The 14,453-nt window shown below is 35.3% G+C and overlaps 1 protein-coding gene across 1 annotated transcript in view; it reads right to left on the reverse strand.

The window, feature by feature from the left end:
* Positions 1 to 14,453, reverse strand: part of DHX15 (DEAH-box helicase 15) — a 47,870-nt gene that overhangs the window by 12,319 nt on the left and 21,098 nt on the right. The window contains exons 6-10 of the mRNA XM_030008282.2: positions 10,063 to 10,230; positions 5,817 to 5,903; positions 4,034 to 4,183; positions 3,769 to 3,877; positions 2,442 to 2,633 (exon numbers count right to left, since the gene is read on the reverse strand). Of these exons, the coding sequence (XP_029864142.1) occupies positions 2,442 to 2,633; positions 3,769 to 3,877; positions 4,034 to 4,183; positions 5,817 to 5,903; positions 10,063 to 10,230 (706 nt within the window). The remainder of the gene's footprint in view (positions 1 to 2,441; positions 2,634 to 3,768; positions 3,878 to 4,033; positions 4,184 to 5,816; positions 5,904 to 10,062; positions 10,231 to 14,453) is intronic.

The raw sequence follows: 14,453 nt of genomic DNA on the forward strand, positions 1-14,453 counted from the left end.
GTTAAACCGTCCTTTGGCACTACTTGGAAAAAAAAAAAAAAAAAATCGCAATGTGATGAGCTTTCTCTATCATTATATTCTCTTACACGAATCTGATTCAGTCTGTCTTGAATCCCAAAATTGTGTTTTAACATTCCCTTTCCAAATACAGACTACCAAAGACCACAAATAGTATTGCAGCCAACTTAATTCATGGTCTCTCAACATTCTTAAAGGTTTGTAATATCGATACTAATTCACAAGATGCTGGAAGTAGTTATAAGAGATTTTCACTTTATAGAGATCTACCGGAGGGGAAAAAAAAAATCAGTTTGGTTTTAAGTAGATGTAATTTTTAAGAGGTTAAGTTTTATTAAAATTAATGCTAAGCAAGATGCTACAAACCATTTATCTTTTTCCAGCTGCTTAGGACTACATTAGCCTTCTCATAAATGAAGCCCACCAATCTCACGAGAACACTTCTTTGCACCTCATCTGTCCCTAACAGATGAGGACCTTTTTGTGAGGTGTTATGTGGTTTTACTTCATTTTATTCTTAAATTCTTGTCAAAGCCCCAAAACACTACATTTCAAAAGTACGTTGAGTTGAATACTGGATGGAACTTGAGAAAAAAAAAAATACACGCTGCAACAGTGAATCACATGGTAACAAATCAAGAAAGACCAATGCATTAAAGGAACCGGAAATGCAGGTGCAAAATAAATACCCTGTATTTTGGGTCCTGCATTTGAAAATAGAGATAACAAAGTGTATTTTAATTTCTAACTCAGACTAATAAAAGTAAATTCCAAATGATTCTATCACTGGCTTAACTCACTGTTTTGAATAAGTAATAGCACTTTCTACCCCACAGCAAGACACCACAGCTCTTCTAAAACAAAGTACAATCATTTAATCTGCTCATTTATTCAACACTATTCTCTGCTCTTTTCTGGTACCTAGATTTCTGTTCAGTCCAAACTATTAATAGATGGTTTGCTATCCAGAGCTTGACAATCTTTATGTGGACTTAAGGCACCACAACATACAGTCATGCCACTGGTTTAAAAAAAGTGTTTACTTTGAAAAATAGTCCTCACAAATAGTAGGACTATGGTTTTTTTGTTTGTTTGTTTTTTGGTTTTTTTTTTTAAGAGCAGGATTTTTAGTTACAACCCATACCTTAACCACCTTCAATCCCCAAAACTTATTTATCATGACATTAATTGTGCCTTAAAACAAAAAAAGTATCACGGGCTGAGAAAAGTTAAATAGAGAAAGGAGTAAGCCAAATCATTTGAAGACCACAGACAAAAATCCTAGACTTACTGTTCTGTAGTAGAGATGGGGGGGGAGGGGAGGGAGAAAGACAGGCACCAACCTACCACCACCTCCGCAATTGAGCTTACCATTTAATGAAAAAAAAAATTATTACGATTCTGCCCTGCCCATCTGCTCTGAGTCTGAACAGTCATAACTCTGCAACAAACATTTTAGCTTGTTCTTAAAAACTTTCATATAAATATACTGTAAGACTAAACTGAAGCAACAGATTTTACACTTAGCCAAAACATTTTTTTTTTTTCTCTCTATTCAACCAAGTTAAGCATGTAACCAGTACACCTGCACTGTGAAGAGCCTGGTAAAATAGCACACCCAAAAGAGTAGTTACGAGTAAGAACCATCCCCATTTTCATAGCAGACTAAATCTTGCTGCTTGTCCTATGACGACTAAGTATAAAACAAAGTCAGTTCTGCATAGCTGGGAAATGAAATACAAGGCTTGCTTGATAACATTTTTCTCTCATCAAGCTCTCTCGACAGGCAGCTCTGCTCTGACGCAGTGCTATTCACATAATGCAGCAGCAAAGTACAGCTGTGCACACAAATTAATTCTCATAACTATACGTCCTCCCTCGAAGTTTCTTTCTCCCCTTTAAAAGTAAGGACTGTTCTTCAGCTTTGCCACTTAATGACTGAAAAATGTATCATCATTTCATGTACAAGGTTATGGTTTAATATAAATTACACTGTAATCCTTTTGGAAATACTGGGATTTATCAAAGTGCAGAAGAATGCACAATACAAAACAGATTTCACTGCCTTAAAAACAGAGTGGTTGAGCTGATGTTTCTGGTCCTGACTATGAGCCTCAAAGGAAGTTTCTGTTCTACTAGCCTGATTCCTTCCCGCCCCCCATAAACTCAAATATATACACTTTTAACTAAAGTTAGGAGCAAACTGTTCAACCATTTTATGCATGTTAATTTCTTAACGTTACTATTCATTAGCTTCACGGTGTCTACATAAACCCATAATGATTGATTAAACCCCTATATGAAGTTTAAAAAACAATCCTAATTTTCTTAGAAATACATGGTTTGTTTTTGATGTGGAAAAACGCAATTTTCCCCAAACTGAAGATCTGCATTTTGTTTAGTATCTCTTTCCCTGCTATTACCTGACAACATGGCAGTAATAGATAGGACCTCATTAGAACAGTTGTAGTCACAACTTGCAATAACCATTTTAGCCAGTTGTGGGTCCAATGGAAATTCAGCCATCATGGATCCCAACTCAGTCAAGTCTCCATCATCATTTAAAGCAGCCAGATAATTCAAAAGCTCTAAGGCTCTCATCAGAGTTTCAGGAGCTGAAAGAAAAAAGTATTTAGGTAGGCATATTAATCAAACTGCTCTGAATAAGCAAAAAATGAGGAAGCAGACTACTATAAGCCATCTTATTTTTCATTCTCTATTCAACTGACTTCCAAACACAAAATTGTTACCAAATTCAGTTTTATACATCCAGACATGAATAAGGGGCCAGGGGGAGAATCCCATTAGAATAGCTCTTAACTGGATCAAAAGCTTTGAATATTTGAAGATTACTCCTTTTCAAAATTCAGACAGCAGTGGCATTGTGAAATATTCAGTATCATAGTAATATCACTTTCCCCCTCAACACACTGATGTGTTTTCCATTGTTCCATACAAAATAGATCGATAGTCCTAAAATCTCAGCTATGTCAACTTTAGATATCTAGTCTTTCACATATCTGAGCCTGTAAGAATGTTCTCTTAATCCTGCATTCCTCATAGCGAGCATGTATTACACCCACAAAGCAAAACAGAAGGAAATCCAAAAGCTATCATACATGCTGCACAGCACAAAGAATGCAACTGTTCTGTAGAGCTATTTAAAAGCTTACAGATTATTTTTTTATTTTAGTGGGAAGAAAAACAACCAACTTTGATGTATTTATACATGACTGATCTATGGTTTTAATTAGCAATACAACCCAGTTATTTTTAAAGTATATATGAGCATTTAACGCTGTTAGAAAGGAGATGCACGTTAACTTTATAGTTTGAGCCAAAAACATGTATTCAGCTTTAAAAATGCTAGCTAATTTAATTTACATACAGTTGTTAACTGATGCACAATTAGAATGTATAATCGAGGCGATAAGTAAAAAAAACCCTCATCAAGTAATAGGTTTTCTAATGCCCATAATTTTGTCTTATCCTCTGCAGGTAAGGGGCATTCAGTAGATTCCTTGGTTCCATTAAAAGCTGTTATGCAGATAGAAACATAAAAAACTTGCTTTGATTAGACACAGAGCACTAAATTCCAGGATAAACAAGAGACATTCATTATGGATTACAATAAAAATAGTGAATAAAAGAATTCATCCCATGTTGTTATATAAAATGTTCACCAAAATAAAGATTTCAGAAGTCAAAACATAACACCTACAGTAGACAAGATAAAATAGAAATAGATACCTGGAGGATCCATAAAATCAAAGTGCACCAAATCATCTATACCAAGCTTCTTGAGCTGCAATACTACAGATCCTAAGTTAGACCTCAAAATTTCAGGGTATGTGTTGTCCTGGAGGGGAGGGAAAGAAAGAAAATTCAGAACACTTGTTCTTCCACTTTAAACTACACAAGCATTCAAATTCTGATTTTGTTTGGTAGCATGGCACTTGACTACCCGCATCGACCAGATGTTCTTATACACACAGTCTAAAAAACGTAATCTTACCTGCATTTCAGTTTTGTAAGCCTTCTCTGTATAAAGCCTGAAGCATTTGCCTGGTCTAGTACGACCAGCACGGCCAGCTCGCTGCTGAGCAGAAGCTTTACTAATTGCAGTCACCAAGAGAGACTCCACTCTGATGCGAGGATTGTATACCTATTTGACAGTGGAATCAGAGCAGGAAAGAAGGAAAAGAATGAGCACTGCTCATGGGTAAGACAACTATCTAAAAAAAACAAAACACAAACAAAAAAAACCCCTGCTTTAAACTTATTTTCAAACACTGCTTCTGCCTAGGAAATCACAAGTTGTATGTATCTGAAAGCAGAAAAAAAAAAAAATTGGCTACAAAATCCTCTGGATCAGTGACAGAACACTTCAAGTACAACTGTCTAGAGAACCACATTTACTTTTTATTCATTTTCTAACAACTACTCTTGCCAGGCTCCCTGTCCTCCTTAAGTGTGTGTATTTTTAGATAAGATTTTCATAGCAGAAGTGTGTCCAATGTGTTCTATAGAGTGCTAAACACACTCTTGATGCTCAAGTAATTCCATGAAAAAAAAAGTTGTCTTGATACAATTATAAGGTTGAATAATCATGTTCTAGAGGTCAGAAAAATCTAACATTAAGGTTGAACACAACTGTAAAAATCAGACCGATGACAAAGCAAGACTTTTTCAAGAGCACATGCAGACTGTCACAGTACAAAATATATGCTGGAATTTACTGTAAAAATTCCACTGCAGTCATACATAAACAGCAGCCTTGGCAGCTCAATAGGGCTCATGGAAAAGAATACACTGTTAAAAAAAAATTAAAAGGAGTAATCAGATAGTAGTTTCAGTTGAAGATGTTCTTTGCTCCATGTTTTAACACCATCCAGGTGTGAATAGGTATAAAACATGTACAAAAACTTTATTTCTTACTACAGAAGGTATTCTTCCAGTATAAGAACTACTTGTGGAAAAAAAAACTTAGCCTAAACACCGATTGAAACTTGTGTATGAAGATGCATTGACTGTATTTACATTCTGCTGTATCTTTCATTTTGCAAAAGTTTAAAAGGCTGACAACGTGTATGAGCATTAAAGGAAAAGTGTAAGTAGCCAAAGACAGTTATAATTAGCAAAAAAACAAAATGAAGATTAAGAGATTTGTATTTTATTCTTTCTTTAGTTATTGGCTTGACTGTAGCAATTCAGTTCCTCTGAACATCTCATAATGTTCCAAGAAGCACAATACAAGCACAATGACTATCTTCAGGGCTGCAAAACTACATCATAAATACTGACAAGAAACAGTACTACCCTAGGTATCATTTCTCTCTTCTCATTTCAGTGATGGAGTTTTCTATGCTAACATGACTTAAAAGAAGAGATGGCTTCTAGCACCATTTTTATTTACTTTCATATGATTTCTTGGTTTTACTTGAGCATTCTCAAGCACAGACACACAGTACAAGACCACCCTTCCTGAAGTATCTAGGAAATCCATAGTCCAGGCTAACTCTCAAAATTCTCACATTTCAATTTCTTGAAAATAAAACTCTTCTGCACTGCACTGTTTTGGACTGCTCTAGATATCTAAAGAGAATTTGCAGACTGAGTGCAAGCCTACCATAAGTTAAAAACAAAACAAAACCCAAAACAACCAAGGTTAAGATTTCAATTGGGAAAAGACCTATCAATGTTTTAAAAGGGAAGAGTTACCCACACAAACCAGATTCCAGTATCTTTCCTACTGTTCTTTCCTACTGTAAAGGAACAGAAAACGAAATAGTATTTACCTTCTGTTTTGCAAAGCCAGGATCAATCACAAACACAACACCATCTATTGTTAATGAAGTCTCAGCAATATTAGTGGACACAACCACCTGCCGGAAAATAAAATAGTAAATGTAACTACTTCGCCCTGAAGATGAAGAGCTCTGATTCTGTCTCTGCACCAAGAGTTTTCAGCAAACTTTCTTCCACTTCATCAATAACCACCAGAGCTGTGCTCCAACACTTTTACAAGACAATCTGAAATCAACCAGATTAACTTCTATTGAGATCAGAGCAGTTTTTGTCCACTGTTTCTACTCCCCTATGTCTCTATTAACAATATAACAAATGTTAGTTTTGAGAAAAAGAAACAAAAGAGCAAATATTTTCCTTGCAAAACCACGATTCAAAATTTTTCTCACATTGCTGATACAAAATGACAAGTTACACTGGATCCCTTTAACATCATGTGTTAATTCCAGCTTTTTAACTTTTTTTAAAAGCCTAAACAGGGCAAACTGGTTAAATAGTATTAAATCAAAGGTTATATAACTGTGCCAGCACAGTATGTTCCTTTACACTGTTTGGATAAAGCAGTTATCGATACATTCCAGCTAAAATCCTGAACAATGTGTATTTAATTTAAACTTTGTCTTTTTAAATTACCAGATATTCAAACACCTTTATGTATTTTTAAGGTTACATTCTTAAATTTTTATAAGCTTTCTGAAGGTTAAGTCTCATGCAAAATATTAAAGCAAAGGTGATATCCAAGTTCTGAGGCTTGATTCACCATCATTTAAATTTTATGTCCAGAGATGCGGTGTAACAGTCTATAGATATCATTAGCTCTCATCCCAATAGTGACCACATTAAATCACGTTATTAGCAAGTTTAATCAGCTACCTCAGAAAGACCCAAAACCCGTTCAAGCACTTCATCAAAACTACTTACCTTTCACCTCTTAAATTCAGAGCAGTCTGTCATCATTGTTTTCAGTTTAACAATTAGAATTTGAGAGACCCCTAACAATTTGTTCAGAATTACAATGAAGCCAGTGGCTGGACTAGATTGATAATCCTGCTGATGACTCTTCCTCCTGGCTGATCACTTTGCCAGTCAGCTACTTATTACTCTCGGCTTGTCTCTTCTTAAGTAGACTTAAGGCCTAAGCTTGCCAAAATACTACTACATATTGAAAGCACTACTTTGGTGGAAAAAATTTGAAATTAATTTGGAATTACAGTGTTCCACCCTGAAACAATGTGCTACTTAGAACTCCTCGAACACAAAAAAAAATTCCCCATACACCTTTCATTCACAGGTAACCTGCAGATTAGTCATATAAAAGCCACGAACATCAATGCAATTAACTGCTGACACAAAAGCACAATACATTTTCCTAAAAAACCTGCAATTCATTAAATATGCAAATTAAACTAGCACTCCCATGTTAAAAGGCTAGTCAATCCACATTCAGTTTGCTGTTACAGAATATACCTTATTTAAAAAGTCTCAGCTTTTTCCAGATCTACGGACATATGGATGCATCCATACACAGAATCTTCAAATACCAATTACAGACCAGCGTCAAAAGGTTTTGGTCCCGTTTTCTATCAGGACACTCAATACTGTTAGTATGCTTAGTCCACGAAGGTCCAGCAACTTAACTTGTACTTGAATTTGCATAACTTGTTGTGTACGATTCAAGTACTTTCCAAAGGTAGAAGGAAAAAGTTATTTACACAGTGGATTCTGTTGTGCATACAGATCTCATTTGTTAATGTCACATTGCTTAAAAGCCATAATTACTGAATGTAAACATACACGAAATTTAAGAAAAAACCTGAGAAAGTTACACTACATCTTTCAAGCCTAAATCAAAGTATGAAGTTACTTGGAAATCAAACAAGTGATATTAATGCTAAGCTACGTAAAATAATAAATTACACCTAATTAGCTTTAACTGCAGTTTTGCAATTACTGAAATGGTTACATTAAAAATGTTTTTAAGTATCAGATTAGGAGTTTGAGACACCAAAGAGTTTGAGAGATTAATTTGAACAAGTTACTTTGAATATTAAAATATACATAGTATCTATTTTTATAAATTTATCTATATTGCACATGTATTAACTAGTAATGCTTAAGACTCCTGAAACAGAAAATAGAACGCAGTTTGGAAAAAAGGGATAAGATAGGAAAGCAGAGTAGAAAGGCTCCTTGTTAAGTCAACTTCATCTTCCCCCCCAGTATAAATGAAATACTCTGATTAACAGTAACTAGTAAAAGCATTTTTTGTCTTTAATCTTAAGCTTTCTTGCAATAATAGCTAGTCTTGCCTAGCACATCTAAGAGGACAAAAAAAGTGCTAAGTTACCAAGCTATATCACTACTAGCTGCTACCATCACTACTACTGCAAGATGCCAAGCAACTTCCAGTATCTTCCTTTCTTTCACAAAGTTAAAGCTCAGGAGATACTTATTCAGATACTGCAAGCACTTTACTTAAGTTTTTACGACCATTAGACCCTTTGAAGTGATTCAGACCTCCTGCTAGCTCACTCTCCTCAGCAGTTCTAAAAACTAGGTTGAACTCCCACAGGACACTGTGTGAGAGCAGACGTTTTCTAAGATAGTGGAGGCATAGCAACACATGATCTTACTTTACATATCTTGATCACTACGACTAAAACTAAAACAACATTTAAACACATTTACAATACACAGACACACTTTCACTCATTGCTGGATTTGTTACGGAGCTAAAAACCAAAATACAGAAGCCAGAACATTTCAGCCAAAGCAGGCAGAGAGGAAAAGTGGTCTTTTTTAATTTAAAAAAAACAAAACAAAAACACCCACACCACACACACCACAAGATAATGGCTTTATAGGTCTGAATTGGTTGCTTACGTGTTTTCTGCTTGCTTTTGCCTAGAGTTGATATCTTTCCAGAGTGACAATTTTTCTTGTAGTTTAATAGTTGCTACACTGAGAGCGTCTTCTTCTTAGACACTAGTACTGGGCTTTGTCAGTTTAACATAATGAAAGCTACACACTGCATCTGTTATCCTCTTATCAAGAAAACCAGAAACCACCTATTTTGAAGTGCACAGTTTTAAACATGAATGAAAATTTAATGAAATACACAGCTATCACTTTTTTTTAATCACTGAACAGTGATTTCATTCAAGTCATTGCTAACACAATCTTGTTGCAGCATTAGTTTCATGATTTCAGACTGAACGCTTTCTGCAATCAACTTCAATAGGAAAAAGAGGATCATTTCACTAAATTTATTAAGTGATTTATTATTCCAGAACACTAGAAAGTTGTCGCTAATATTCTACATGCATTATACTGCACAAAAAAGCAAATAATCAAGGAACAAACCCTGCGTAGAACAGATAGTATGATTCAGCTTTGACCTCCAAAATCTTAACTTTGTGATCACTACAGTTTCATATAGCATTAGTTTAACTTGAGGAAGCTCTATTAAGACTCCTTTGAAATGTTCACTTTTAGAGAAATAATCACATAGTTTCTAATGTGGTTTATGTGAACATCTGGGAATTGAACTATTAATTTTATGAAGAACATTCACTAGTGCCATTTCATGTTTTTCAGTTTCTCAATCCATTTTGCCCAATGAAAGAACCTAGATTCCTTGCTTACTACTACAGAAAACACAAACCTCTAACTTCAACATACTTGTTTTAACTTGCACCTTCTCATAAACCTCCAGAAACAGAAAAAACCTGCCTGATAACATCCCTTGAAGAGATGGGGGGGGTTGGGGGTGGTGGTGGTGTTCTTTGGTGTTTGGTGGGGTTTTTTTGTTTTGTGTTTTGTTGTTTTTCTGGTTGTTTTTTTTTTTTTTTAAAACAAAATGGACTATCTCAGAGTAATTACTTAGAGGGAAAAATCCCATCCTTCCACATAAAACACATGGTTGTCAAATTCCGTATTTAATCTGACTTATCGTATTTCACATAAGAAACTTAAATGAATGCCACTCTGTTCAGTCAAATCGTTACTAAAAAATTCTGGCCTTGAGATGGAAGCCAGAATTTTGAACTGCACTGAGAAACAAGCTCCAAGTTATCTAAAAATTTTAGTGTGATAAAATATTAAGGCTTCATCAAAAAAACCTTCAACTTGTTACTGTCCAAATATACTTTCAACAGCTAAAACTCATACTTAATTGTCCACACAACTGTGAGTAGCTAGTTACTGAACAGCATACTAAAACAGCATACTATTTACCTTTCTTCCTATTGCTCCGTTTTGTTTTTTTGGTGGGGGAGGCTCAAAAATCCTTTGCTGTTGCTGTGGAGGAAGGGTGGAATACAATGGAATGATTTTGATGTCACCAACTTCAGGGCCTAAATCATCAATTTCACGTTTTATCCTCTTGCAAGCCTCATCAATCTCCTGCAAAAGAAAAATACTCATTAAAAGAGAACTCCATGAGAGAGTGCATTTTATTTTAGAGTGCCTTATGACAATTATATTAGGTCTACACCCTAAAGAACAATTAGAATAACTTCTACTTTAAAAAAATAAAATTAAAAAAAAAAAAATCACAGTGCTTACTGAGTTTGCAATTGAATTTCCACAATATTTCAAGACGCTTCAGCTTCTATACTCTAATGAACAGCCTAATTTGCATTCAACATCCTTTTTCTTTTAGTCATGTTTCCTAATTAATTCTCTACAAATTGTACTAAAATTGAAATCTCTCACCCTGGAATATTAAACTGCACTCATGACCTTTTCAATTTTCACAATCTAGAAGAAATTGATGTGCAAGATATTTAAAATAAGCCAATTAAGCTTTAATGTCACGTATCACTAATGCAATTATATGGAAGATTTGCTTCATTGTACCTAACGAGAACAAACACCTTTACAGTATAAACATGGATGCTCAAAACCAAACCTCTCAATCCAGTGTTTCAGATTTTACTTTAAAATTAAATGAAATCCCGTTTAAGCTTAAGAGAAGTCAGTGAAATACTCTGAAGATGAGAAAGCTTTTTCATGCCTTTTTTACCTCTATTTTCTACAGTATTTGCTAGCCTATTTTCTGACTAGCTTACCATATAAAAAAGCCAAAATTAAATGGAATTATAAATGATTAAAACAACTACATTTAAGTCAGCTAGGTGACCTATAGTTATGACAAGATTTAATGAAAATTAAAGTGCACAGAACTTTAGGTTAATGAGTAACACAATTCATTAACTTCAACTTAAAAATTACAACAGAGTCTCCGCTGGTATAACTAACAGGCATGCTTACCAACTACTGATATTCCAGCTGAACCACTGATGGGAGAATGAAGTCATCATGACAAGCAACAGTAGGCAAAAGCAAAAAATGGCTACAGAGGCCAGTCCTCCCTTAACACAAATAATTCACCAGCCTGAAGCTGAAGTGATGCTTAAGACCCTCAAACAAATACACAGAACAGGTTAATCTAAAGGCTCTGTAAAATTACTGCTTTAAACTGTAATTAAAAAAGCAAAAGCAGACTCCTTTTTAGAAACCATAAATTCAGGTAGATCCTTGAACAAATCTGGGTCTTTTTGATTTGTTCCTAAAGAGACTTCAAGTTTTCAGCACAACTGTATTGAATATGTTTTAAAGCAGCACAGACAATACAAAATTCATGTTCTGTATTGATCAGCATATATAATTAAGGTAAGCATGGCAAAATGAAGGCTCTTCCTCTTTGATGTCAAAGAGCTCTTTAGTAGTAAGCCTAATGCTTTCTGGTATTATCTTGCCAATTTGAATGAACTGCAGATATTTACAAAAAACCTTTTAAACAAAGGTGCACTTTGCCAACAAATCCAACACACCCTTCATAAAATGCAAGAGGCATACAAGAAACTGAGCTGGAATGCCCCCTACTGGTTTATTCACAGAGAATGAATTTCTTTACACAGATGTCAGTATCTGGTCTTCTGCTGATAAATCCCTTTAAGATTCAGTCATAGCCTCCCAGTGAAAAGGCAAAACCTAACTTAATTGACAGATCATACACAGTAGGTCAGTAAGTTAATCCTTTAACAGTGGTGCCTATGTAAAAAGACAACATGTTAAAAGTAAATAGTTGACTAACTAGGCAGCGACACTCCCTCTCAAATTTGTACCCATTCAAAGTCTTGACAAGCTGATACTTGGGCCTGTTAAATATTTAATACAAAATTAGATTGTATCTTTCAAAAAAAACCCACAAGCCAAATTCTAAAAAGAAAAATACAGCACAGACCTTAGTTCCTGATCTGAAGGTCACTACATTGTTTCATGGAACTTGAGCAGATTATACTGTGTAACTGGGAAAGCTCTGATGCTGGACAGGATGCTTAACCTTCAACAATAAAGACTAGAGACTCCAGGACAGTTATAAAACTTGAGACAGTAAAATACAAGCAGTGATAAATGAAAGCACTACACTCTTCAGGCCACGTGTTCACAGCCACCTATCATCTTTCAGAAGAGATCAAAGTGTTGCTTCTCCCTAGCGTTTCCCAGTGTAGTTTCAAAGTATCCCTACTCAGGACTCATTAAAACAGTTCAACATAGAGATGACAAGTGCATATATAACCATTACTCTCTGCAGATTTGCAGAGGTAACTGCAGACCTCTCATCATAAACTGCTGAAAGAAGGATGCAAGTCACCAAGAGCCACTGCCACTCATCTAAAGACAGTAAAAGAGAATTCTTTAGTATCTAAATGTTTAAATTAAAAAAAAAAAAAACAAAAAGGGGGGTGGGGGTAGTTTCCTTTTATTTACCACACTGGCAGAAAACAGTATCTCTACTTCAACTGTATCCACAACCACCCTCCAATTCCAGCAGAGAACTAAAACTGGTATCCCAAAGTACACAATCTAGAAGGAATATGCATAGTGAGAATAGTTTGAAAGTATTAAGGATTCATTTAAGTGTTAAAGATTCATTTGTATCACATGAAAACATTTAAGTCTGGAGATACAAGAGATACAGTTGAAGGCACAATCCTAACTTTAATCCTCTCAAGATTCAGCAAGTCTAATTCAATAGTCCCAACTTACTAAAGTATGAAAGGCCTTTTTAAAAAAAAAAAAAAAAAAAACACCAAACCACCCCACACATTTAAATGTTTGCACACCATCTACTCCAAATCCATTATAAAACCCCTTGAAGACAGATTATTCCATCAACCCACACGTAAGAGGAGGTTTTTCTTCTTGGAGGGAAAAGCAGGAAGGTAGAGTGAACTTGCCTTGTATTTAGATTATGCTTGCAAAGCTCCTCAGAGCCCTATCACACTAACTACTTGAGACAGTGGGTACCAGGGTACTAGAAGCAGGAACAGACACAGGATCAAGTAGCCACAGTTAGAGCCATGACTGCCCAGTGCATCAGCACAAAGACCTGCCTCAGAATTAATCAAAAGAAGCAAGTAGGCCTAACATGCCAAAAGTGTGAGGTTTGGGCAATGCTGAAGTTACTAGATTGAACTTGATCCTAGTTCGTCACGAAACTAAAGACTTCTTAAGAGTATTATTTGAGAAACACTTCTCAGTAAAATTGTACGCAATTAAATTGTCCATCGCTGCACTCGTTCTAAAAAGACCCAACTACCAAAAGGTAAATAGCAAACAGACCACAAAAAGCAGAAAGGTTACATGCTAGCTAAAATGCTCATTTATCTCAAGCTGTAAGTGCCACATAGACTCAACATATCTATACTTCACACCACCTAGTCATCAGAATTGTCCCAGACAGTCTATTATGTACTTTAAAGTTTCCAAAAACTTCTTGCTTAATCCAATCAAAATGGATTAACAATATACATACAGTATCTATAGCTCAGCTGCAACACTATGGAAACTAGAATCAAGCAGCAGTTAAGAACTCTATAGTAGTACACTTTAAGTATTCATGTGGAGCCCTCAACATTCTTCCACACCCTCAACTGCATATGCCATTCTCCCTGGAAAAGCTCCAAAGACTGACAAGAATCAGCAGAGAAAATACTTCTCTTTATGGGTATACTAGTGATCAAGGATGTAATGGGGTGGTGAGTATTTTTCAACCAGGAAAAACAAAGTCATCTAAACATCCAAGTGAGAGAGTCAACAATTTGTATTTTCTACCTACAGCTAATAAAGACAGTTTACAAAAGGAAAAAAGCAGTAAACAGGAAAATAATTTAATCAAGATTATTATTAAATCAAATTTAAGCTAATTTAAATGGTATTCCTTCCAAGAAATTGGTGTGATTAAGGCTGGTTCTACACACAATCCTGAGCAGGCCACTTGCTTTCCAAATGACTGGTAGACAACAGGCAGGATTTAGAATACCTGTCAAATTAGGTGGATTTCATTCAGGAGCTTAAGTATCAGAAAGCAATTCTGAGACACCAAAAAGCATTAGGATTTCAACAGGAACTTCCTTTGTGCCACAAATTCCAGCAAGACTTAAGTCTGTATGGGAACCAATGCTTAACAGTGTCTTGTTTAGAAAAAAAAAAACAAGAACAGGGTGCACAGTTTCCTTGACTTATTAGAAACAGTAGTGCAGCCATCTATATTTTCACATAACAGTAAGTAGGTTACTTATGCCTCCTGAATCTGACAGGATTTTTACTCCATCTTA

Source organism: Aquila chrysaetos, chromosome 1, assembly GCF_900496995.4.
Source record: "Aquila chrysaetos chrysaetos chromosome 1, bAquChr1.4, whole genome shotgun sequence".
Lineage (NCBI taxonomy): Eukaryota > Metazoa > Chordata > Aves > Accipitriformes > Accipitridae > Aquila > Aquila chrysaetos.